Below are 26,800 nucleotides of genomic sequence, written 5' to 3' on the forward strand. Positions count from 1 at the left end.
ATTAAAGTATTTGTTTCTAAACTAAGATTTCAAGGTATAGTGGAGAGAACCTTTCAAGCTTCAAACCCATCCAAAAGACAGGAATAAAATGTTGCAACTCTTCCCTTTAACTTGAAAACTTAAACTTGAAAGTAAACGCCAATGTTTCACAAAGACTTTTAACTTTGGCTCTTGTCCTTTACCGCTCGTTTTATATATTTTTATAAAAACTTCTTAATTTTATAACATTAAAAAAAATCCATTTTAAATGTATTACTGAAGTAACAAAGAAAATAAATGGAAAGAAGACAATTTTATATAAACAAGAGTCATGAAAATGTGATTGATGTTTTGTGTCACATTTTCAATAAATATTATTACCCGATTCTAACTTCTTTTTTGTGGTAAGCCAATAGGGTGGGAAAGACTAAAAGGTTTTATTCAAATGACAGCAAGTTGAATCTCTAATCAACTTTTTCATGAATCTTCACACTGTACCATTCCAGCACTGCACAACTCTTCCAAACCTTTCCTCAACCTCTCCGCAGCAGCTCGACAATCGTCCTCCACAAGTCCTCCGAATGAGATCCGGACATTGCCTGGTGACCCACACGCAGATCCGGGGATCACAACTATCCCATGTCGACGAGCGAGCCAAAGAACGACTTGATGATCATCAGCGAACTCGTCTGGAAGCTTGGCCCACAGGTATATGGCACCTTCCCCTCCTTTTACAGCATCTTGTCCAAGAGGTGAGAGTGCTTGTAGAATGATATCTCTACACTTCACAAGGTCTTTTACTTGCTCAGTGACCCACTCTGGGCCTAGCTTCAGTGAATTGAGAGCAAGATGCTGTGACAATATAGAAGCACAAATGGGAATGTTGTCTTGAACTTTTAGAAGTTGGTCTCCAAAGCCTTTAACTTCTGTAGGGTATGCTATCTGCTTGCACATTTCAATCATCAGTTACAACAACACGTAAATAACGACAAACAGATATGAGAGAGAGAGAGACATGACTTACATATCCAATTCTCCATCCCATCATTCCATAGGCTTTTGAAAAGGAGAATATATTGACAATATGATTCCCTTCCACACAACAGTGTTTTAAGCCATCAAACATGAAGTACCTGCAACAACAAATTTCAACAACTATAAAACTTATTGTTTTCGTTTGTCCTCCAATCCAAAACAAGTATTAAAACCAATAATTTGCTGACAGAATTTGTTTTAAATCTATTTATAAATCTGAATTGCCTTGTGGGTCAAGGTTCACACACACACAATGTCTATCATGAAATTATAAGGAACTGCGAACTTTAACGAACTTACTCATATGTATTATCCACGACAAACCAAGATCCAGCCTGCTGGCAAATATTTGCTAATCTCTATGCAAGTCCATAAAAAAGCAGCAAAAAGTAGATTCAGGTAACAAATAAAAGAGAAAAAAGAAGAAAAGGAAAATTTAAGGCATGTGAAAACATATTGATAGCAGGAGTAATAGGGAGACAAGAGATGGAAACCTTAAGAAGAGGTTGCGGAATATAGGTACCAGATGGATTCCCAGGATTAACAACAGTAACGAGTTTAGGGGTCGGTTTGACTTCAGACAGTGTCTTCTCTAACCAATCTGAAAATTGTAAAATGATAACAAGCTATGAGTCAAACTGCTGATAAATTGCCACAAAAGTATGCTTTAGAATATGATTCTGTTAAAAGCAACACAAAGTAATGTCCTTGACAATAATAGATATTCACATGTAGAATCAAAACTAGTACATGGGCACATTTCGCCAATAACTAGCAATTCATAGAACGGTGTAAATTCAAGTGAAGTATTCCCCTCTATAACTAAATGACGACCAACTTAGATCTGTGATAGAAGATTATCATCCAACAGTAATAAGTGAATGATACATATATTTATTCGGTGTAAGCACATAAGACAGTTTTATTTGTGCAGAATTCTGATCAGGCAAGGACTATGGTCTTAATTCTCACATCCCAAATTAGAAGAATGTTCTTCTTCTTCTAGTATTAGGTCTGAGCTATTTTGTAACCATACACATAACATATATCAGCTAAAGACCCTTTTTATAGAACTTTCATTTGCACAGAGCATCTAAAAAAGAATTAAAACTAACATCTACCAAGTCAACAGCTGAACTAAAGATCTCTTTTGTAATAATAATATAGATGTTTTAAACTTTTGCTGAAGCAGATATGCAGAAGCTTGACTTTCTAGTTCCAGTCCCAAATTATACATCATAATAAGACCAGAAGTTGCTAGTACTTTTCTCATCATTATATCCACATGTTTTTCTAAAATAATAAGTGCAATGAAAGAACAAAAGCAAGGGTCATAATGGACGAGCTAAAGACATAATGCTTAAGAATTGAATAAAGTAACATGGCTATGTAAAATCAACCTGTAAGACTAACCTGGATCAGGATGAAGTGTTTTTGGGTCACCGGGACCAACCAATATATTAGTGACACCAGTCATTTGAAAAGACATGTAGGCATTGAAGTAATACGGAGCAAACATAACCACAGAATCCCCAGCATCACACAATGTAAGAACAAGGTTAACGAATGCCTGCAGTAAAATCAGCACTACATTTTACCATAAGAAGACAATCAACATAAGGAAGTGTTTCCAAAACGAAAGCTGATAATATATGCAAGCGTTAACCGAGTTTTTCCTTTGTACTTCTAAGCCAATGAATGGTAGGATGTCTAATAGATAAGTAATGCTGCAACTTAAGCTGGCCATTCTTGCCAGTTTTGATTCATTATTAGAAACAATTTCAATGATTTGCACTATCATCACCTGATTTGCACCGGCTGTAACCATCACAGAGGACTTGTACAGTTTATTTTCCTCATTCAACTGCAAAACAAAAAAACAATGATTTAGTAAGTCCATGTCTGTCTAGTTCCATAATATAAACAGGAACACAATTTCAGAGAGAGAACAATCTGTCATGTTAAAGAATGAGAATTCAATATCTTACTTGTGCACCCTTCAAGAGGGTCTCTTCTGTAAATCCTTGGATATCTCATTTATTCAATGAAATTGTTTCTTATCCAAAAAAATAAAGGAACAAGAAAGATATCGATATGAAAAGTAGACAAGGTCAATCATTTCAAGATTTCAGAAACCAAGCAAAATGATAGGTTGAGCAGAGCAAAGAAAAACGACTTCGGGTAGCAAATTCACAGATACAGGATAGGATGCAGTCAAATAGAGAGCTACAAAAGACAAGGAGAATTTGAATTATGTTTTGCATTTCAGTTAACTGGGGAACCTAGACCCTATAACCTTGAACGTACTACAATGAGAGATGTGAAATTAACATTGCTGTATGTTGCGCATTTCAGTTAACTGGGGAACCGAAACTGACCAGGAGTCTGCAAATGTGATCATTTTTACCTAGAAAAAGATATTTGAACCTCTTTTGTATATTCCCTCATAATATCACAAGGAAGTTATGTATGTGACCTTCATACATATCACGAGAACCATTGAAAATTTAAATAGACTGGAAGTAAATTTCTGCAAAGAACTCAACAAAATATTCATCAAAAAGCAATTAACTGTTTTCAACTTTGTAAAAGTAGAAAGACTAATTCCAGAGACTAAATGACTTCAATTGACCCAATAAACTGTAAGTACCGGGTTGTTGATTAATATATTCGGCATTCAGCACTTAATTCTCCTTCATTGGTACAATCTTCTTTGTATTCAATAAAAAATTTGCATCACCTCTTTTAGCATTAACATCAACTTTTTTTTTATAAAAAGTATTAACATAAACTTCCAATGATGCACTCTGGGAAGATACCAACTACCAAAACCTCGAAACGATTCATCAACATTAACTAGAGCTGAGTCCAAATGCATATTCTCCCCCTGTAGAGAGAGTACAAAAATAAAGATAAAAATGTATATACCTTTCTTGTCAGCGCCTCTCTCAGCTCAGGTATACCTTCATCAGCCCCATAGCGACTGATTGAAGGCTCCCAAACAAGCTCTGCAGCCTTCTTCAATGCCTGTTGTGGAGGTTGCCAATAGACCACTCCCTACAGCATGTTATAATAATGAGGAACTTTAAGTACCAGATAAACTCATAAAAGCAGCTAGAACTTGAAGATTGCACCTGTAAGAACTGTTAATTTGAGAGTTCAAAGACCATAACAGTGTAATAGTTCAGTCCAAAGCTTGTTATTCCAGCTTGGTGGATAACTAAAGTCTTGTTTGGTAAACATTCGGTTTTTAAAAATTAAGCCTATAAGTATCCCATCCACCTCTAGTTATCTTCACTTTGTTATCTACTTTTTACAAATATTCTCAAATACCAGGACAAGTTTTGAGAATTAAAAAGAAAAAGTAGTTTTTATGTTTTTTTTATGAATTTTATTAAGAATTCAACTCTTTTACATAGGAAACATGAAAACTATTGTATGAAATTGAAAATAGACAAACACAATTTTCAAAAACTAAAAAAAGAAAGGAAAAAAACCAAACAGGGGACTCAACTATTGCTCAAAAGTTGGAAGAAACATGAGACAAAATAAAAAAACTGAGAAATGCAAAGATTATTTATTTAATATAGAAGAAAAGGAAAACATGTATCCGTTTCTAGGAAAATAAAGTTTCCAGAAACCATTTTTTAATGACCTTACAAAAAACACATTTTCGTTAAAGTTCACCCCTGTATCAAAATCTGCATCCAAAGACTTTCCAATCCCAATAAATAAAAAGAAGATTCTCCTTGTACAACACACACACACAAAAAAAAAAAAAAACATATAAAAATACATTATACATGACCATTAGCACCATGGCAGCATTGAAAAACCAAAACACATCCATTTAACTCGTTTTAAGAAACTCCCCTCATTATCATAACTCATAACAAATCAAAAAACAAAACCAAGTAACTGAAATGAAACTCTAACCTGAGCAAGTGACAAAACATTTTTACTTCCCCGGACTATTTCTTGAATCTGCAGAAGATTTCACCATCAGTTATTCAATAGGAACCCATCACTCTAACCAAGAAATAACAACGCACGCACATTAGACGAATCAACACCCGTGAAAAATGTCAATCCAAGCAGAGCACGATAACACACTAGTTATCATTACAGATACCAATGGTTCGATTCAACAAACAATTGTTGAGCAAAAGAACATACACACCAAAAGAGAAGTGGGATTGAAACAACAATCTGATTATAGTAAGACAAGGCTCGAATACCTTAACCATAATAGGCATCTCGGTTTCCAATGCCCTTCTTGCAAGTCTTCCATAGGAACCCATTTCCCAATTCTCCTTCCCACACCAATCCCAAACAACTTCAATCCCCCAAAAAAAGACTCCTTGAGTTAGAAGTAAAACTACTTTACCAACCGATCTCGAACCCCTAAAAGCCCAGATTCTGAAGCTTTCCTAGAAACTCAAACAAATTTAAAAATAGATGATTAGCAGCCCTTTTCCTCCAAGACCCACCAACCCAAAATCGATTTTGGGGGAAAAGAAAAGACTGTTTTTTTATATGTGAAGGTATCGAGATAGGCACGCGTTGAAGGACGCCAATGTAGTAATAATAACAAATGATTCTCGTCAAAGATAAGGCAAAATAAAGCCAAATGACTTTTGATCTGCCTCCTTTTTATTCTGCTTTGGAGAGTGAAGTGGGGGACGTTTTATGGCTACATTACACGCTATTACGAACTTTTGTGCGTTACTTTGACTTCTCTGGCTCGTTGGCTCACTGCCTTTGTCCGTTTTCACCTCAGAATATTGTTAAATTTCGTCCTCTAAGCTCAAAATTTTACACGCGCCAATTAGGAGAACCCTATGCGAAGAAAGATCCACTTCCACCGATGAGAATGAAAATCCAGTAAAATGGAGAAAGAAGAAAAAACCCTTCGGGTTAAAATAAACCCACAAAAAGGAATTGCTTTTCTTTTTTCTGTAATGAAACAAAACCCACATTTTGTTGTGCAATTTTGACCATGGAAAGCTTTGTTTTTCCCTTGATTTGATTGGGTAATATGATAACTTTCCAAGAAATGAGAGAAATTTGGGCATTATAATATTGGGTTCCTTTTAAATTGCCAATTTCTTCGACGGCACAGACAAAAAGCTCTGCTTTGGCAGGCCCCTGGACCCAAATTGAAAAATGAAGACTTTTTTCTTTTTCTTTGTCGGTGTCCGAGAGATGACAAAGGAGTACTCGTACTCTCGCTCAAGCTTCCTTGCATCGCTCACTTTGATGAATTCATGGAGTCGAAAATGGACCACTCATCTCATTTTTCATCATTATGTTTTCTTTGACAGATTCTAAGAGAAGAATTCAAACTTCAAAGTACTAAGTACTAATCCCTTTGGTGTACAGATTTCACATTCATTTTGAGTTAATTTTATGAATTCTTTTGGGTTAAATTATACAAAATTTCCACACTTGTGATTGACTTATCAACAGAACGTTTTTATTTTTAAATTTCAATTTTGTTTAAGACTACAAGGTCATGAGAAGAAGCACATGAAAATGACTTTCTCAAAAGAACAAAGTTAGTATCTTGAGGTTTAGGTCAATTAGCAGAGTCTGTAAATATATATTGAATAAAAAAGCAATCAAGATAATCTCGATCTAACACTATTCATCTTCAAGCATTGGGAACAACTCTAACGTCATTGACAGTATACATATAACTCAAGACAATTGTTAGAAAAATGCATATAAACAGTTCCACTTGTAAGTAATCTTCCAAGCATATCTCTAATCTTACTTGTGTGAATTTGCACTTTCCATACTAACTAAAGTGTGCTAAGCTTACTACCACATTACTGCAGTTCGAAACAACTTGAGACAAGGTTGGGAGACGCAAGTCAAAGATTCAAATTTACAAAAGGTCTACAACGTTGAATGATATTCAAGTCCGAATAAAAATAATAATTAAGCAAAATGACATCAAAGAATGTATCGAGTTGTTGAATCATGGGAATAAAAGTTTTTCACCATGTTTGGTACAAACCTTAGGAGTGAGAAAATTTTATTACCAAGGCATTTTATATTTCCATCCAATTGAGCTTTTTTTTCATAGCCTCTCAACCTCTCAAATTGGTGGTTTTTTCTCCATTTCCATTAGCTTTCCTAACTCTTACCTTTTTACTTTTTACCTTTTACCTTTCATTTTACTTTACTTTTTTTCTTCTTCTTCTCATTTTTTGTTATTATTTTAATTCAAACAGTTTTATAAATATATTTAAACTAAATTTATAATTGACATATATAGTTGATTTTTATTGATAATAACCCTAATATAATAATTTATCTTTCTATTTTTATGAACTAAAATGAAAAAGATTTAACTATCTTTTTCTTAATTCTTCTTTTATCTGGCAATATATATTTACACCAATAATAAATTATTGGACTCTTTTTAAAAATATAACAAATCGAAAAAATATTTTTACAACAATTTCAAAAATAGAAAAATCCACGGATCTACGATGAAAAATACAAAAATTGCACCTTCAGTCACACGTTTAGATTTCTAAATCTAAACGATTTACTTTTCATTTCTATTGTTTAATTTGGTTACACCATCATTTAATTCGATCATTTTTTTTATTCTTTTGGTATACAATCGTTTAAATTGATTTTTTTCCAAGATTCTTTATACACATAAGTAAAAAGAAAAAAAATAAGAAATACGATGAAAAGAAATCGCAATGAAAAAAAAAAGAAAAAGAAGAAAGATGATGGAAAGAAATCACAAAAAAAGGAAAAGAAAAATAACGATGAAAAGAAATCACAACGAAAAAAATGAAAGGAAGAAAGACAAATAGAAAAATCGTAGGAGGAAGAGAAGAAATACAGAAGGACAAACATGGAATATTTAAAAAATAGCTAACGACTTTGTTACTCAAGCCGTAAATATTTTAATAAATAGTTTGTTATATTTACGAAATTTTTTTAAAATTATTTGTTAAAAATATCAATTAGCCTTTTGAAAATATTAATTAATTAAGGACATTGCTTGATGATATAAAATCAACTAGTTTGTATCAATTTCTTTTGTATATATAGAAGGCATAGAATGAACATTAATCAATTAGTTAATTAACTCTTTAATCAACATAACTACTTTAAAAGATGAAGATATTTATAAACAAATAAAATCATTATTGAACGTTAATTAATTAATTTTTATTAATATATATAATAATATTTAATTTTAATTAATAAATTAATTACAATTATATTAGATTTTTATGCTTAATTTTATAAATTAAATACAAACATAATATTTTCATAAAACTCTACCATTTAATATCGAGACATCTTATTTCCCGACATACTTTACCTCAAACCCTAAACCCTAAGAACGATGCATCATCAAACAAATTTTACCTTAACACCAAACAATAAACATACAAAGTACTTATCACATCTCAATTCAGAGGTGACCAAAAATTGATATGAACCAAGTAACCAAGCCAAGAATCAATATCCTTCTAATTTGAATGTCAGGACTAGCACTTCTGTAATGAGCCAATGTCATATGCAACCAAAATAACCACTTCTTGGTTTAGCCTAATAGGCCATTCTTGCCTAATGGTAAAGCCAACACGATGGTTTACCCATCCAGATTTGGCAAAGCTAGGTGGAGATCAGTCATTGGCTCATCAAGCCAAACCAAGTGTCTTGGTCGAACTTGCTGATGTGGCAGGATTTGATGTCCACGTGGAATAATATTTCCTATATTGAAGAACATTTCACTCAAAGCAAGAAACAATATTCCTCAAGAAACAACAATTGGTTGAATTTGGGGTGTACAAAACATCATATCATGTATTAAGGCACCAATCAATTTATTAAACAACACCATTACAATGCCCAAAATTCTGCCAAAAACTTAGCAAACTATGCATAAGGAGAGCAAAACAATGAGACAAAGTCTGGTAATAGAATTCATTAAGAACTTTCGAGTCTCAAAAACAGACGGGTCAAACTTTGGCCAAGTGAACCAAAGTACAAGATTAGCAGTAAATACATGAACGAAATCTTGGGTGGCAATTCTACATGGTCTTACAGACAAACCGTCCTTCTGTCAATGTATATTCAACGGTCAATCTCTGCCCGGCACGAGATCAATTCGGGAGGAACATGACCAAAGTCACAGAACTATAAACAGAAAGCTTCAAAAAAAAAATGTAAGAGAAAGAATGTTAATGGGAAAGGGTAAGGATTAACATTAGACCTCAAGCTTAAACATGTAGAGTTAATGACAAAAATTTACTCCATGGAGAATCTTTAACTTCTATATCAAGTATATATTGTTGGCAATTTGTGGATGGTTGGCCTTCATATAACACGTGGTTCAGAATAGCGTATCAAGTAATTTTGGGGAAGACAAAGTTGCGACGGCTTTGAACTGTTAATGGGACAACAGTTCGTGAGAAAACACGTGCATATCAAAGTAACAACATATGGTTTCTTATAGACTTATTCTATTACTCATTTACCTTCTCTTGCCGATACTTGACGCGAATCGAACTAAGAGGGCAACCATTGGTGTTCAACTGTAAATCTTGTAAAGCAACAACAGTTTGTTTCAGATCTGATGCTTTGTATGAGGTATAATATTCCAGTGTTGAATTCTGTCAGAAAGAGAATGAAAAATTAAAAAGTCTGGTAAGGATTTTAGGACGACATGAATAAGGATGAGCGGCGGGAAAATGATACCCATGGGTGACTTGACTGATCCAACGTCCATTTGGATAGAAATACAGCTGATGCAGCTATAACTGACGGAAGAAAATTCAAGAAACCATAGTCAACTAGTGTTAATTCGGCTAGATAGTTGGCGAGGCACTCGAGTTCAAGACTTGGGGTCTGCAAATCAATGGAAGTCAAGAAATATAAGCTGTGTACAAGACAGAGAAAGCAAGGAAGCTCCTAAAATTATTTGGCAATACATTACAACTACAATTACAACCACCTCATTGTTACCTTATATGTCGTTTGTGCAGCTCGAACATATCTCCTGGAAACCAAAAACATGCACAGATAAGAACACTGAGCTATACACAAAAAGTTATATGTGAACTGCCTTGCTTGTGCAGCTCGTCTACCTGAGGAAAGATTTTGCAGTTGGTGCAGAAAGTTGAAAGCCCATGTGCTTCAATATTTGACCTTCCATATTCAATACCTAAAGAATCACCAAGAAAACTTTTAAATAGCAGAGAACAGAAGGAGAAATCTGCTATTGTAATACAGTCACCCTCTTAAACAATCCAAACCTGAAATTACCAGGTTTTTAGAGGAAAACGTAATTCTTGAGAAAATATATTGCCCTACTGTTTTTAAGTTCCATTCTAGAAACGAAAACAATTATCTGGTGGGGCATGCCCATGAAACTAGGAAACTCCAGTCTAGAACTTGTTCATTGTTTATGGCAAAACCACTAACAAAACATTCTCGATCTTATATGTTTTTCTCCAAAGAGAAGCAAACACCCAACACCCTGTGTTATTAATCAATTTATATATATATAAAAAAAAAGGTTTTATTTCCTTCCATTTCATTCCTTTCATTATTGCCCTTTCTTTTCTCCGGGACAGCCATTCGACCACTCATCAAACAATGATTAACATCAATTCATCTTATATACCATCCACTTTTCTGTATGGCAAATATGTCATACCTCCTCTTTTGTGTAGGTGCTGTCAGTGATGAAACAAAAGTCTTCAACACGTGGTGCACAAATTTCTTCATACTTCCTGGAGGGCACAAGGACCACCGGTGTTACTTCCTTCATATTTAAACTAATTTAGCACAACTGATCTTTTTGGATGAGCTTTTGCGCTCTCATACTGAATAATATTTGCAAAATACTTGTTATGAGGACATTAAATTTGTTCACTTTAATATCATCAATAATTGTGAAATACGGGGGTTTATCACTTCACGTAGAACACTATTTAGACTTTGGGATGAAATACATAGACAACTATTCTCTAGATGTGAGGAACTTACGAGGCAATTAACATGCAAGAGATACCCAACAATTGAAGCTTTTGTCTCTCGATGTAATTTTGGGAGAGAAACCAATCGATGAAAAAAACAGTTAGGTAGAGTGTATCTGGTACTAACTTGTATTCCTCAGATACCTGAAACAAAGAATTCGTGGATCAGCCATTGCATAATTGAGCTTCTGCTTCAAAATGAATGCTCAGGGAACTTCTTTTCTTTCAAGGTATAAGTTCGTTAAAATTTAAGAAATTTGGAAGAACCAGGAGATATCAGAAACACAAGTACCATCAACAGATCCATGAAATCAAGAATTCACCTAAAATTTCTTTTTACAAACAAAATAAAGAGAAAAGATTATAATTGAAGAAGCCTTAATGAAGCAACACTAACCTCTACAAGCCAATCAACCAATATACCCCGCATGCTTTGGGTAATATCAGTCTGCACTGTTTCCATGAAATTGGGACGTGGTCTTCTGGTTAGCTATAGAGAGGAAAATTCAATCAGTTAAGATAATAAAATTTTTAAATTAAATCTTGAGAGTGGGAACTGAGTTGTATATGGCCTAACACCAATATTTCATTCCAAATACATTCAGGTTTCTCAAATATATGGCAAAAACTTACAGATCCTAAGGTGCAAAAGGGATGATTGCATCATCCTAGAAAAAGAATATGAGTAAAAGGTCGGAACACAAGGAAGGGTGTTCGTCATTTCAAACAGATTGCTTTATAGGGTTGACTATGTGAATTGAAGAAAGCAAGTGTGGGATCTTAATGCTCCATTTCACGTCAGGAAACAAAACACTTCAATTGTTTAACACTTCCGACCTTAGTACTTTAGGACATTGTCTTTTTTAGATAAGAAATCAAACTTTCATTAAACATTGAAAGAGTGCACGATAATATAAAGCCTGATGAACTGACCCCCACAAGGAGAGTCATCTTGATTGTTTGCATCCATCAGAAGCTATTGCTTAGTACTGTTTTCACATCTCATAATGCTAAAAGCCCGAAACAGCTGAGGTTAAGTAGTAACATCCATATGATTAAATCTTTTTTTCACAGAACACATAAATCCAAATGATCCGACAGAGAAATGCGTAGGACTAAATGGTTCATGCTCACATTTCTTATTTGGGTTCCAACTTATCAGAACCCCTTACAATAAAAATATATATAATCACGATTTGTTGAACAAATATTGCTTCCTTATTGTCAATTGTACAAGTGCAATATCCCTTCTGTTCCTCCCTTTATTCACACCGACCATGAGCTAAAATGCCATATGAAGAGTAGAAAAGAAAGTTGATAAAAGAACAGAATCACATCACATACCTCAGCAACACGTAAATTGTTATAGATATCCTGGGCATAGACGGTGCACAGCTGAGCATCTCTGTCATTACAATCAATGTCTGTAATGTCCAGGTTGCTTCTAGTCCCCAGAAGCAACCCTTTCTCTGCCATTTCCATTTCCAACAAATACTTGTCAGCAGTTTATATGTTTCGATGTGACAACACTATCCAGTGTCCAAACTTGAAATCAAGAATTTCAATGTAATTTATTTATCTTATGAGACATGGCTTCTATAATCGATTCAAACATGGTTTCAGATGTTACCTAAAAGCTCTAACACCAGCATTCTTATTAGCATTACCAACACCAACTTCATCATATGAAACATGGCTTTTATGAGCATAAAAATCAAAATGGTTTTGAAGAGTAAAACCAAGTTTGTTATATTGTATGGTCACCTTAAGCACACCAAACTAATTAATTTCCTTCTAAATTTATTACAAAAAAAGATTGCAATCACATTTACAACTTTTATCAGTTTATTTGTATTGCTCTGTATCTAGTGAAATGCATTTAAGTCGTATTTTGAAATAAGTGAAAGTAGAAAATGACTGTGTAAAAAGAGTAGCACAATAAGTAGAAAGCTGAATTATCTTTTTCCTCCTTCTTCAGAGACTTGTGAATGTGTTTTAGTTTGGAGAACAAAAATTTAGGAATGATTACCTTTATTTTGAAAATTTTGAGACTCTGAATGACTCTGAGACCTCCAATTATCATCCCGAAAATCACTTGTGACCTCCTCCTTTACACCCCCTACTCGATGATGTGTCTTGTGGTCTTCAGAATTACTTGAAAGCTCAACTTTCAACTTAGCTTTTGACTTGACATTTGCTTGTACACCTTCCGTTCTAAGATCAAGAGGCTTGGAGTAAGCGGCACCAACTGATGAAGTTCCTTTGTTTTTAGGACCTAGAGGAACCTTGGAGTTAACCACACCAACTGATGAGGCTCCTTTGGACTTCTTGAGATAATTTCTGATTGTTGTCTTCCTACTATTGGGCTGTTGAAAAGAAAAAAAGCTAAGTTCCAGTACCACAAAGCTGCATAACTTTGCAAGACATTTGTCTATTGTCCCCGATGCAAGTTAAGATCTAGTATAAGAGAATGGCCATGCAAATGCACGAGGCAATTTTTAAATACAACAGTGGCCCATAAGACATGGGAAAGATTACTCTAAGGCTCATAGAGATCCAAAACCAAATATTATGGAGAAAGGAAGCCCGTTCACCTCAATTTTAGCTGCATTGAAACAATTTGAGTACGAAGGTTCACAGCCTATATTGCTGACATCCTGAAGCACAGCCCTCCTTTTACATGGTCGAGATGATTTAGCAATAGAATTGCAGCTATTTTCTTCAGAAGCGGCTCTTTTCAGATTAGCTCGTGCAACCCGTCTCTCATGTTGATGTGCAGGAACTTTTGGAGGCAGCTGTGCTGATGCAGTAAATGCAGCAGCCCGAGCACGTGTAATTCTACCAGGGAATTCTCCAATATTAGCCCTGGTATGATTTTCTTCTTTTCTCATATTTGAAGGTCTCAAAAAAGATTAAATCATCCAAATGCATCTGAGTAAAACCTGTGGTAAAATGAACAGCTCTCAAGAAGTGACCTTAACAAGTTAACTGTTTAGTGTTTACTGTTAAGCTTTCACGATCATTGCATTAAACAGAAAGGTCTTACAGATGTTATGGGATAAAAGAAACATAGCGGAGGTCCACAGAACAAATACCCTTCAGTGTTTAAATTTCTAATAAAAAGCAATACGGTAGCCGCAAATTTCAAGTGAACTGTTTGATTAAAATAGTCAACGGTTTTCACATGTGGCAAACTATCACAAATCCAGTACTTAACCGTAGCCATGATTGAAATTACATTGGCACAATACTGGATGACAGATAACAGATTGCGGGTTCAACGAATCTAAAAGGTTAATAGATCCAATACGAACTTCTAACATCTTACAATTCTTGAAACGCCAAAACATATTAAATCTAAACAGACGTATTATGACAACATAACTCTAATTACACTATCCCTAGAAGTACCTCCACCACGCTCATCGACAATGGAATGCCCAATCTTAGATTAGAAAATTGAGCAGCTTAAAGGACCGATTGGCATTCTTTCAAGAGATTGCGATGAAAAATACGGATTTCCAAGCTCCTTACCAGTATAAATAAATAAATTCATAAAGAAAATTTGAAGATAAATGTAACAAGTAACTAAGGTGGTTGGTCTCCAAGAATGCAGAAGAAAAAGAGGGGAAATCAAAGGATCTACACAATGTGTTACTCCAAATCCAAGTTTCAGTAGTGTAATTCCCATTCTTGCATTACATCAAATTATCAGAACCTCCATATCCTTATAACACAGTATTTTAAGAAATAATTCAAACCCAAATTCCACTTCTTTCTCCAAAATTCCCACCCAGTTCCAAAAAAAAAAAAAAAACCCAGAAAACCCATCATTCCAAGACATCAAATCCATCCCCAAATCTTCAAGAACATCAACTCCACTCCACTCCGCCCTAATCCACATCCATCAAACAATCACGAAATCAAAAAAGATGCAGACAAGAAATAAACCTGAATCTATCTTCCAAGCTCCAAGACCTCCATTGGAGCTCGAGATGAAGATCGAAAAAAGCTGAATCAAAAAAAAGACAGTGTAGTGTGGGTGAGTAAAGTTGGAATGGGGGAGTGAGCGGGACGAAATGGAAATTTGAAACACAGAATAAGGGCAAAAAAAAAAAGGAAAAAAAAAAAAAAGAAAAAAAGATTCAAAAGAACAAAATTAAAAGAAGAAAAAAGAAAAAGGGCAAAGAAATTTAAAGAAATGAAAAAAAAAAAAAACAGTTATTAATAATAATATTAAATGAATAATCGTGTTTTAATTGCGTTTGCTGTTTTGACCAAAAAAGTGAAAAGGACACTTCGTGGACTCGAAGCTGTCAGCTCTTCAATTTTTATTATATTATGACCTTACGGTAAGCTCAATTTTCTTTTCTACCTCTATTTTTACCATATTACCCTTTTCTTTTCAAATTCTTTTCCCACTTTCCACCTACCAAAAGAGTAACCTTGTAATTTCCATCCTCAGGTTAATTTTTGTTACGTGATACCAAGCTCCGATCCTCTACTTCTCCGTTTTTTAAAAATTTAAATTTAACCACTTGTATCCTGCCACGTAAAAGATTTTGATTTAGTAGTGTTTTATTATTGGCCAATGCTTTCGAGTCTACGTAGTTTTTCCTACACGGAGTTTTTAATGGTTTTGAGATAAATTCTTGTTCTTTATTATTACTTTTTAAATTTCTTTTTTTGTGTTATTATGTTAGTTTAGTTCCACTAATTTGGGGAGAAATTAGAGGCTAATGCAATATGAGGGTGACAATTTATTCTTTTTCCAATTTTAAAAATTTTACTGCTTATGCATAGCTGTTTAAATTTAAAAAAAAAAAAATGAAAGTTTTTTTTTTAAAATCTATTTTTACACCTTTATAAATTTGAAATTTGAAATATATTTAAGTTGAATGGTTTATTTTGTCAAAATTTTGACCTAAACTTTTGGGCTTACCTTTCCATTATGGTATGTGCGTAAAATTTCCCGACTTTTAAATTATTTCTTCGGTTATTTTTAGTCGTTATTGTTACAAATTTTGGAGCTTTAAGTTCATGGTTATACTCATTATCCATTCAAGTAAGTTATTATGTATTTTGCATCACATTAAGTTGAAATATTCAACAATACCACGAAATAAAGATGATTACGGAATTGGTTGGTCAAACAAGTCTACTTTTTTTTGTTATTTTATCGTGTATGTGTAGTTTCCAAACTCTAATCGTAATGGTATTGTTTTAGTACATAGAGCAAATTCATGTCCGAAAAAGTTCATATGTATTCAACACACAACATGTTGTCTCTTAAAATCATGTATGTATTCTAAACAACCATTTGATGCACATTTAAAAACTATCGTGCACATGATGACAAAACATCTTTTAATAATTTTTGAAATTAATGGATAGGGTAGCTTCTAAATAAAGTTTGTACGTGAATACACGTGTACCGCATGTTTGAATAGAGGTTTAATAAATAAACATGGTTTGTTAATGTATTTTATGCAATGTGAAAAACATAAGCATATACTATATGATGATCAAATAAAACAAACCTAAACATCTATTAATCATATCAAACCTAATTAGAGATGAGCTTATCTTATTAAAATAAATCATAAATATTTCTCGTGTTAACCTACGATTAATTCTTAAATGATCAATAATTATTAACATAAATTTTTTTAAATTTAATGAGAGTCCACCTATGGGAATTTTAATTAGTAGCTTAGAAGAAAGAACTGCATGTATGAGTAGTTATCAAGACTAGAAAAGATGGATCAATCAAAGTGATATGGTCTGGTTTCATTTTTTGTTTGAATTAATGAAACTTTTGACAATTTATTATATTCATAGATAAATCGGTCATTTTTTGTACGCATAAAAAAGTCATTTCCAATAAGAAAAAATTTGGGGTTCTATTTGGTACATTTATCTTGGTGCATCTCGTTGTAATTCAATAAAATGCTCTCACGTGACATTTTATTTTTAAAAGATTAATCTTGTTAATTATATTTTTGCGTGATAGAGCGAAAAACACAAGATATAGTGTAGCCAAATGACATCGGTTCATGACAAAGTGACAGTGACCCGAATTACAAGATTAACATCAACAAAGTTAATTAAATTTTATACATACAACTTTGCCTTCATTCCTTTCCTTCATTTTCAAGCTCCCGATCTCTCGCCATCGGTTGGTCCAATACTAACCTAATCTAATTCGAACTGGTGCAGTTTGGTTTGATTTTGTTTCAAGAATCTATGAGACAGAGTCTTGACCGATTTAAGGAAAAATAAAATAGAACCAGCTTTAAGAATGTCATTATTTGTCTTTTATACCTATATACTCCTGGTTTTCTCTTATTAATCTATAGGGTGAGATCACAAAAAGAAAACATATACTTTTTATTTTTGGATAAAAAGTCCATTGAATGGTAGACCTGAAAACAATAACAAATAAATAAACACATGAATAGGGAAGCATCTCATGACCACCGCATCTACTCTCACTGTTTAGAATCTTCGTTAAGTTTCAAAATATCAATGTCCGAAAATATCAAGATTTCAATTTTATGAAAATATAATTATTGAAGAAAAATTATGAAAATCGATAGAAAGAGATGAAAATTGTTATAAATAATTAATAAAAATACAACTTACCATTTAAAAAAATATTTAGATGTGAGAATTTAAAAAAAAAATGAATTATGATAAAAATAAATATATATTGTTTTTTTAGAAAGTTTGGGAGCATGAATTGATTATTATAGTCTAGGTTATAATAGTTTGTATTTGGAGTGTAAATGATTTAAGTTCGTGTTATAATTGTATGTGTTTGGTGAATAAACTATTTCAATTTAATAAGAAAACAATAAACACTATTACAATAATATAGCAAATAAAATGTTTTGAAATTGTGATTATCGTAGCTAATTAAGGATTTATCTAATATTTACTATACCAATTAGTGATTTAATTACTATAATTTTCATGCTAAACGACTTATTTGTGAGTTTTTGCAAAATCAATTACTTCTTAAATGAAAGTTTTAAATTGAATATAAAGCTTTGTGTAGAATTATAGGATTGTACGTAATCAAAACCATAAAATTTAAAATTTTGGAATAGACCAATTGGAGTTAATTTAAAGAAAAATCAAATTTTTTCTCGAAGGTCGAAATTTCTCAAAATTTTATTGATATCTCAAATATTTTCCGAATATTCTTAAAGTTTTATTGAAATTAGAGAAAAACGAAAAAAAAAAATTCTAGATTAAAATTTTGAATCCTTCAAAAATCTCGAAAGTTTGATCGAAATTTTCAAGTTTTGACAAGAAATTTTACATCAGGAATGCCTTTTCCTTGCTCTAAAAGAAACAAAATTAAAACTTTGCCTTTCTTGTATATCTAAAGGTCACTTTATTTATATGTATTTTATCAAATCTTTCTATCCCAATTTGATAAATTTATGGATTTTTTAAAAATAAATTTTTGTATGGTTGAAAATAAAACATTTGTTTGCTCAATATTAAAATATCATTTCAATTCATATCTAATTCTAGTCTATATTTTAATAAATTTTAAATATTACCTCAAAATTAATTTTTATTAAAATTGACTAAATTATTACAAATACGATATATAAATATATTTTATAAAATTTAGAGTGAAAATACTATAAGATAATGTTTTTTTTTTTCTAAAACATCGATCGATAGAAATCAAATTTAAGATTTATTTGTAGATATGTCACGATAGTTTTTAAAATAAATATAAATAAAGAGTCACACACATGAACAAGAAACAACATATCAACCCTACGTTGATGTTGAATATCATTTAATTTGACGAGGCCCACACGAGCCAATACAAGTAGATTGGCTCCTTCAGTGGTATACCTAACATTTGTTAGGTAACTCCAAATAATTAACATTTTACATTAAAATAGAAATAGACATAGCTACACGATCTCTTTTGATCTTTATATTTATAACGATACATTTTTATAAATCAATCTAACAATAAACGATGCGAGAAAAATAGAAGCTTTCGAGATCAATGTAAAAATGAGGAGAACTGAAGTGTATAGCAACTAAAAAAAAAAATCATCACTTAAACTGAAAAACAACAAAAGATAAAAAATTGATTTTTAGTTGAAGTAACATCATCTTAGTTTCGAAATTACTTCGTACTCGTTGTCATACTTGTGCGATTAGGTAAACTTTTATTTTTTTCTTTTTGTGTTATAATTTCTCTAATCTCTAAGGCCGTTTGAAGCAGATATTATCTATAATTATAATAACCGTTGTCTCTAATTATCACCGTAAATATTATTTAAAAGTCTTCAATTAATTACAGTAAACACTATTTTAAAACTCATAATTTGTTACCGTATTTACTTTTTTTATATTAATTATTTTTTATTATTTACTACAGTGTTCATTATTTTTTTATCAAACTGAAATAATCTACGCTCCAAACACAGACTATAATAATCTAATAAAACTTAAAATCTACGATAACTCATTTCTATATTCTTCTATTTCTTGTTAATTTAAAATCATAAATCAACTAGTTTATTTCACATTTAATGATATAAATATGATTGAAATTAATTTTTAGCAAACATGTCCCCTTGAACACATCATAGAGTACAAGATTTTTTTGTTTGTATCACAAGACATGATGGAACTGATTAAATTTAAATGGAAAGGAAAAGTTAGAACAGAAAAGGATAACATACACCTAAAGTCAAAATTAAAGTTTATAACTAATCTTGTAAATTGAATGAAAAAGAAAAAGGAAAAAAAGAAAAAGAAAAGAAAAAGATGAAGTTGAAGTTGAATTTCTCTTTGCTTTTTCAAGCAGGAGCTCTTGGTAATTAATTAACACCTTTATTTATGCATAGCTTATGACTATTTTTAGCCAATGTAATATAGAATATATTTTCATATGTGTATGTATCTACACAATTCCTTCAAAGACATAATAATAAAAAAGTATAAATATTAAATTGATATCTACTGACATTTAATTTAGATATCAAATCTATAATGGTAGATTAGAAAAAGGACAATAAATGAATGAAGTGATTAGAGTGAAATTAGAACTATTTAAAATTTTGGAAATGTAACACAAGTTGACAAAAAATCCCATCTCACCTAATCTAATTTTGAATTTTCTACTTTATCTTTCAATAAAATTTTATAAACCATTAGTTATTCATATAAAAAATATAATTTCCAACCTATAATAACACACCCTTCTCACTCGGGTTTCTCCAAAAACTATTAAGTTAAAATTATTAATATATATATAAAAAATGACAAAATGGACAAACTATTTATACTTTATCGCAAAGTTAAGTGTAATGAGTTTTTGTTATTTAGTAGTTTTTTTTACTATAAAGTGCAGATAGTTTATATTTTTTTATTATTCTTGAAAAAAACTCTTCTAGAAAAAGCGCAAATATAAATAAATCTTAGAAAATCTATCACTAATATACCATAGTACAAATAGAAGTCTATTGATTGCAATATTTGTTATGAAATGGTCACCCTTTATAAATACCTTATATAAAATTTGAAATATGAGGTGGAAATTAGATTTCTTTTTTTTTTTTTGGTGATATCTAAATGAATATTATGAATTAGAATAATTATGACTTTTTTTTTTTTATTGTGATAATAATAAAATGGAGCATCTAGGGACATTGCTTAGAAAAAACTCTATTTAGAATTTAGCTATTCTATGGTTAGTATGATATTCTATTTATAAACAACAATTATATATACATACAATACACCCTCGACTCTCCACCCTTTAATTTACAATACTACATCCAAAAAAACATTCACAATTTTTCTTTAAATATAATATTTACTTTTATAGAAAAATTAAGTATAATAAAAATTATTTGTTTAATTGTTCTATTTAAAAAAATCCCTAAATAAAATTGGTTAAATTTATAAGATATATATCGGTTAGATGAACATAACTCAATTAGAAATTAGAAATATAAATGACCGATTAATATAGGTTAAAATTTCAAATATCACATCCTTTATATCGTTGAACTAATATTTTTTTTCTTTTTTATTTTACACTTGAACTTTTAAGATTACATTTAATTTGTTTTCAAAATTTCATAAGTGTTGGATAAGTCTCTAAATTTATAAAATTTTGATTATTATGTTTAATCTTACTTTACTCGTTGATATGTGTAGTATTCGATTTTCGTTTGCATATAGATATTTTCACTGCTACATTTTCATGGATCCAGTCTCGATATAAAATGAATTGATACCATTTAATATTAGAAAAATCCACGAAAAAAAAAAAGAAATAAACAGCAAAATGTTATTAATATAAAAATAATATCTTAAATTGTTTAAAAATACTTATTATTAATTTAAGTTTATGGTTATATTTATTTTAGAAACACCTCCGTTTTATTGAAATTTTTAAAATTGTAACACAAAGGTAATGTATTAACGTCAATTGAACGAAGCTCTCTTTCGAATGGGACAAAATATTATAAACTTTAATATTATGTTTAATAGAAAGATTAAATAAACAAATTTAAATGAAAAAAATATACGAAATCGTACAAAATAGAATATTTAATGAAATATTTATAATTAATTGTGATAAATTTGTAAAATAAAAAAAATAAAAAGTTTGTTTCCATTTACAAATAAATATTATAATAATTAAAAAGAAAAATAATATGATGCAAAGAGCCGACAGAGTTTTCTTAAACATGAAAAAAAAAAAAAAAGAGAAAAAAAATGTTGAACAGATTTTTCCCAAGAGAACGAAGGAGAATTGTAATCTCAAATTCTCAATTCACATCCGCACAGCAAAGCTCACATCTCTCTCTCTCCTCTTTTTTTTTCTTCCTTTATCTCTCTTCCCCCACCTCCCCACTCTGGCTCGTAAAAGTCGACCAAAAACCATAACCACCAAGACTTGGAGATGATAATTGATGACCAAACTCTCACAGTGAGCTTTAGATAAGAATGGCAACTCAGCCGCTATCTTCGACTTCAACTTTTCCTTCTCTTTTCTGTAGCAACAGTAATGGAGTCGGTTTTTATAAATTCCGTTCTTCCCTTTATTCCCATCACGTCTCTGTTTCTTCTTCTTCATTGCCGATGGCTAAAACCAATCAATCCATTTCTAGACTATGTTATTTGCAAACCCATTTGCCCAAATCAGGTATTTTCCTCATACCCACTTGAATTTTGTGGAATTCTATTGATGTTTATCTGGTTTTGTATATTTGGTTGTGGGTTGTCCTCTGTTTTGCATATTGGAATGGTTTTTGATGATTATGATTGGTACTTGGTTGTTAAGTGTTGGGAAGGTTATGAAATGTTCTTCAATTTCAACCCTCTTTTTGTTACCAAATGCTGTGCTACTTTCTGATTATGGGTTTACTTCAATGGGAATTTTATGCGTTTGGTTTTGCGGTATTCTCTGTTTGGCATCTTGGTGAATAGTTTGGGGACTTTCTTGATGTCTGAGCTAATTGGAGGAAAATTGTTGGGACATGTTCTTCAGTTATGGATTGGTTTCGTGACGCAAGAACGAAACGTTCGTTATGTTTATTTATTTTTTCCAATATCATTTGTTTTTAGAATTGGGTTCTGTTCATTCTTGTTGTTTGGATGTTTTTGGTGTGTAACACATAGAGTTAATCCTTTTTTTTTTCTTTGTTCTCACATTTCTCTGTGGTATATTATCGTTTTTGGTTCAACAAATGTGTGGTAGTTGTAGTTATATGTGGTTTATTGCTTGTATCGTTCTACTTCGAGGTGGCAACAACGAAGTTAAATAAGCTTGGAAAAAGCCTACAAAGAGCTAGCGGCCAAATAGTTTGGGCTGCTGTTAAATGAGATGTGGGCTTTATTGTCTCTTATCAACGTTTGGCCTACTTGGTTAGTTACTGTGTATCTGAGTGTGTGTCTTTCCCCCTTCTTCTCAGAGTTCAACAGGATTCAACCTCTCACTTTTAGGGACAGAGATAATGTCTTGACCTATTGTGCTGTGCAAATAGTTCTTAGTTCTCATCACAGTTCCATATCGTTATTTTGGTTTTTTGAAAATGAGGTATTTAGCAAAATAATGTGCTCCATCAATTATATTAAAGAGTGTCTAAAAGGTTGGTTTGGGCCTTCAAGGGCTAATAGTCAAGGGAATTTCGTCCTTGAGATGGATTGAGAATGTGCTATATTGGTCAGTAAGCCTTGAGGAAAGGACTTGATACATAATTCTTCGTAGTTTCTTGGTAATGTTACTCTCAGCCTACAACTTTGTCCTTTTCACTTGGACTTCTTGGTTGTATGTCGTCGTTTTAGTGTACTTATGAGTTATGGGATCAAAAAGGTTGCGTTCGTGTGGATGGGTCTTCACAATGGCCAAGGCCATAGACATAACATGCTGCAACTGTTTAGTTTGTACTTAGTTATGAAATAAGGGAGAGCTTCTGAAATTCTTGTGTTTTATGAATAACCTTCCAATATTTGTTGTGAAGCTTCTATATGTAGTTCCAGAAAGCCAAAGTTTCTATTGTTTGATGGTCAATGCTGTTCTACCATATCTTGTATAGTATGCAACTGGGTTCTTAATGTGTAGATGCAAACTGCTTTAATCATTGATCTCTTCCTTTTTGTTTTCTTCGGGATTTTACTCTAGGCAATGGATGCTCGTGGATTCAAGATAACTCCTTGTGCCACAGTGTTTCTGCCTCCGTCGAGGGCTATCGAGGTTCCGTATGTTATTCATTACCCACAAAGCCAGCACAAGTTTCCACTGTGGCGGATCTTTTTGAATTCATTTGCTCTGGTCCCTTGATAGAAAAGCTGGGTTTGAGCCCCGAAAGTGTGGCTGATGCCATAGATAAATGGCTAGCTTATGGCTCTTACCTTTGTCGATTGTTCAAAGCTAACGAAATGGAGCTCACAATTCCTCAGAAAGCAAGGTTTTATCATTACTATATACCCGTCTTTTTTTGGTGCGAAGATCAGATTTCTCAACACCAATCCTCATTTAAAGAAGGAGAAGAAATACCTCCCTTAGTGGTAAGCTTTTGAAATTCCCATATCTACTTTATTCTTGTTTCAAACCTGCTTATTTGATATGTTCTTCAGCGTCAAGGAATTGAGATGTTTAGCATGAGGCTAGGCTTTCATGGAATTTTTTTTATTGGAGACCTATTGATTACGCTGACTATCACCGTCAGAGCTAAAAATTTGTTATCCCTCTGACTACTTTTGTTGTGATTATGCAGATAGGATTTAGTGCTCCGCAAGGTTGTGGAAAGACGACACTCGTGTATGCTCTCAATTATCTTTTTGAAGTAACAGGCAGGTAGGCTGCGGTGCTAGTAATTATACCATATCGAGAGCTGAGCATCTGCTGAAGCAGTGATAAAGACTAAATAATAGGCAAAATATAATTTCTGACTGAAGTTCTATCTCAGGAAGTCTGCTATGTTATCCATTGATGACTTCTATCTGACAGCTGAGGGGCAGGTTGGTTAGTTATCTATGGCGTCTACCATTTGCTTTCAATTTGCTTTACTATTAATAAACTAAGTGTTTCATGGTAGGCACAACTGAGGGAAAGAAACCCCGGAAATGCACTTCTAGAGGTATCTCTCCTTCTTTTAAATTGTAGATAAAGGAAAGCTGGTTGTGCTCATCTATATTTCTTCTGTTAATTATTTTCTTCCATTTTTAGCTTCGTGGAAATGCTGGAAGTCATGATCTCGAACTGTCAGTTGAAACACTCACAGCTCTGTCCAAGTTGACCAAGGAAGGTCAGCTTCTCCTTCACTTTTGCTTTTGTTTCCACTTTCCCCAACTTTGATTTTTTTACTTATTTAGTTCTCTTTTAAGATAAAGGTTTAAAGATGAAGCTTCCCAGATATGATAAAGTAAGTGACAATAGCCATTTTTTTGGTTTGGTTATATACTATTTCATCCACTTATGATTCTCAATCCCCTTTGTCGTCTATTTAATCCAGTCCGCATTCAGTGGAAGAGGTGACAGAGCTGATCCTTCCACTTGGCCAGAGGTTGAAGGACCACTTACAGTAAGCAGTTTTAATTTAACAAAAAGGGAACTTAAAATTTATTGCACCTAGCTACATGAACTTTAATTTGGTTACCTCTAGGTCGTCCTATTCGAAGGCTGGATGCTTGGCTTCAAACCACTCCCCACAGAAGCTGTCACAGCAGTCGATCCACAGGTTATAGTTTTTCAATTTCCAGAACTTATTTGATCCTCCTTTGTCTATCTAATCATTAACATCTATTTCTATCTCAACCATGTACCTTTAATTCTCAACAAAATGAACTTTCAAATTTTACAGCTCGAGACGGTGAACAACAATATGAAAGTGTATTACGACGCTTGGGATAAGTACATAAAGGCGTGGATCGTGATCAAGATAAACGACCCCAGTTGCGTTTACTATTGGCGTCTACAGGTAAACTATTAACATCAATTACCATGCAAACCACCTGGGGGTTCAAGAAACTGTTAGGATACCACCTAACAAGAGGACTCGAGAACACCAAGAACAAACAACAAGAACACTAAAAGATAAGATTGTATGGAAATATACTGAAAAATATGCTATAATCATAAGAACAATTAATGAGGTAACCTCTAGCCTTTTGAAAGAGCTAGACTCTCCCAAATTTCTAACTACAACACGAACCAACTTAGTGGCTATTTACCTACTAATCTTACTATTTCAATGACTAGAAGTCTTATAGAAACCTTTTAAAAACTGCCTGGTCTTGATGTTATGAATTTGCAGGCAGAGATTGCAATGAGAGAGGCCGGAAAACCCGGAATGACCGACGAAGAGGTAACAATAGAGTTTGAAAGTTGCATAATATAGTAAAGGAAAAGTTTTGGTTTTGTATGGATGAGAAGTTGTGGTTTTTATTTGCAGGTTAGAGATTTTGTTTCACGTTATCTGCCAGCCTATAAGGCTTATCTTCCCGTGTTATACTCAGAAGGGCCAAGTGGGTCAGATCCAAAGCGTCTTCTTGTGGTTGAAATTGATGAAGAAAGGAATCCAATTCTTGGTTATTAGGTGGAAATTTAAAAAAAGAAAGTTGGTTTTTTCAGCTTTCACATCTTCTTTTGACCACCTTTTTCTACCCCCTCCCTCCCTCCCTATATGTGGATATCACTTGCCTACTTTTCTCTAAAGTAGGAGCTCTTACTTAATTCATTCATTTATATCAATATGTTTTTCTTATATGTAATCAATCATAGTATTTTCTTTTTCTTTTTGGTATCTCTATCTTTCCGAAAAAAAAATCTTTGGGCCTCAACTTTACAAGTTTGGGTCAATATGAGCTTGTCAGTCCAATAGATGACAGTTTGGGCCTAGGCCCAACATGCTTGATTTGTTTCAGCCAATTCAACCGTAATGCTTCAGCCTACGGCCTCCTGCTGTGGATTTAGATCAATGCCATATTTCTAATTTGGGTTGGATATCTATTGTTTTGATCTGATATTCAAAATTCAAGGTGTGTATAATGGGTTTTTGTGTCAAATAAGTTTTAGAATTTTCATTTTGTGATTAATGGGTTTTTGGCTTATTCGACGATTTGTGAAAAAACTATACAAATCTATTGAATACGACTGAAGGTGTATGGTCATAGGATACATAAAATTCAATTATTATATACTATCAATCGAGTCTAAATTACAATTAGGGAAAAATTACAATACAATATATTTTCTTAATGTT

At 32.5% G+C, this 26,800-nt stretch overlaps 3 protein-coding genes across 6 annotated transcripts; 1 reads left to right on the forward strand and 2 right to left on the reverse strand.

Annotated features, from left to right (window-relative positions):
* Positions 1-275: 275 nt before the first annotated feature.
* LOC107991810 (aromatic aminotransferase ISS1) lies at positions 276-6,064 on the reverse strand. 2 transcript variants are annotated; one of them, XM_051089091.1, is made up of 9 exons: positions 5,253-6,064; positions 4,951-4,998; positions 3,943-4,071; positions 2,819-2,878; positions 2,428-2,584; positions 1,509-1,615; positions 1,315-1,373; positions 1,004-1,112; positions 276-921 (listed from the first exon to the last, which is right to left on the reverse strand). In XM_051089091.1, the coding sequence occupies exons 1-9, from the start codon at positions 5,313-5,315 to the stop codon at positions 457-459; spliced, it is 1,197 nt and encodes a 398-aa protein (XP_050945048.1). In that variant the 5' UTR covers positions 5,316-6,064; the 3' UTR covers positions 276-456. The 2 variants fall into 2 exon arrangements, with proteins under 2 accessions (XP_050945048.1, XP_050945049.1); XM_051089092.1 differs by lacking the exon at positions 4,951-4,998 and having other exon boundaries at positions 5,253-5,869.
* A 2,891-nt stretch (positions 6,065-8,955) lies between these two features.
* On the reverse strand, positions 8,956-15,164 carry LOC103499754 (cyclin-A2-4-like). Of its 2 annotated transcripts, XR_539916.3 has the most exons (13): positions 14,988-15,156; positions 13,631-13,978; positions 13,066-13,402; positions 12,381-12,505; positions 11,434-11,526; positions 11,047-11,180; positions 10,715-10,790; positions 10,143-10,219; positions 10,021-10,054; positions 9,754-9,903; positions 9,534-9,668; positions 9,308-9,442; positions 8,956-9,206 (listed from the first exon to the last, which is right to left on the reverse strand). XR_539916.3 is itself a non-coding variant. In XM_008462831.3 (12 exons), the coding sequence occupies exons 2-12, from the start codon at positions 13,925-13,927 to the stop codon at positions 9,389-9,391; spliced, it is 1,512 nt and encodes a 503-aa protein (XP_008461053.2). In that variant the 5' UTR covers positions 13,928-13,978; positions 14,988-15,164; the 3' UTR covers positions 8,956-9,388. The 2 variants fall into 2 exon arrangements, 1 of the variants encoding a protein (XP_008461053.2); XM_008462831.3 differs by having other exon boundaries at positions 8,956-9,442; positions 14,988-15,164.
* A 6,543-nt stretch (positions 15,165-21,707) lies between these two features.
* On the forward strand, positions 21,708-26,309 carry LOC103499753 (D-glycerate 3-kinase, chloroplastic). 2 transcript variants are annotated; one of them, XM_008462829.3, is made up of 12 exons: positions 21,708-22,239; positions 23,719-24,104; positions 24,314-24,393; positions 24,506-24,557; positions 24,635-24,676; positions 24,766-24,844; positions 24,924-24,961; positions 25,052-25,120; positions 25,202-25,276; positions 25,400-25,516; positions 25,853-25,903; positions 25,991-26,309. In XM_008462829.3, the coding sequence occupies exons 1-12, from the start codon at positions 22,041-22,043 to the stop codon at positions 26,132-26,134; spliced, it is 1,332 nt and encodes a 443-aa protein (XP_008461051.1). In that variant the 5' UTR covers positions 21,708-22,040; the 3' UTR covers positions 26,135-26,309. The 2 variants fall into 2 exon arrangements, with proteins under 2 accessions (XP_008461051.1, XP_008461052.1); XM_008462830.3 differs by having other exon boundaries at positions 24,930-24,961.
* Positions 26,310-26,800: the final 491 nt, after the last annotated feature.

The sequence above is a fragment of the Cucumis melo genome, chromosome 1 (genome assembly GCF_025177605.1).
Source record: "Cucumis melo cultivar AY chromosome 1, USDA_Cmelo_AY_1.0, whole genome shotgun sequence".
Classification (NCBI taxonomy): Eukaryota; Viridiplantae; Streptophyta; class Magnoliopsida; order Cucurbitales; family Cucurbitaceae; genus Cucumis; species Cucumis melo.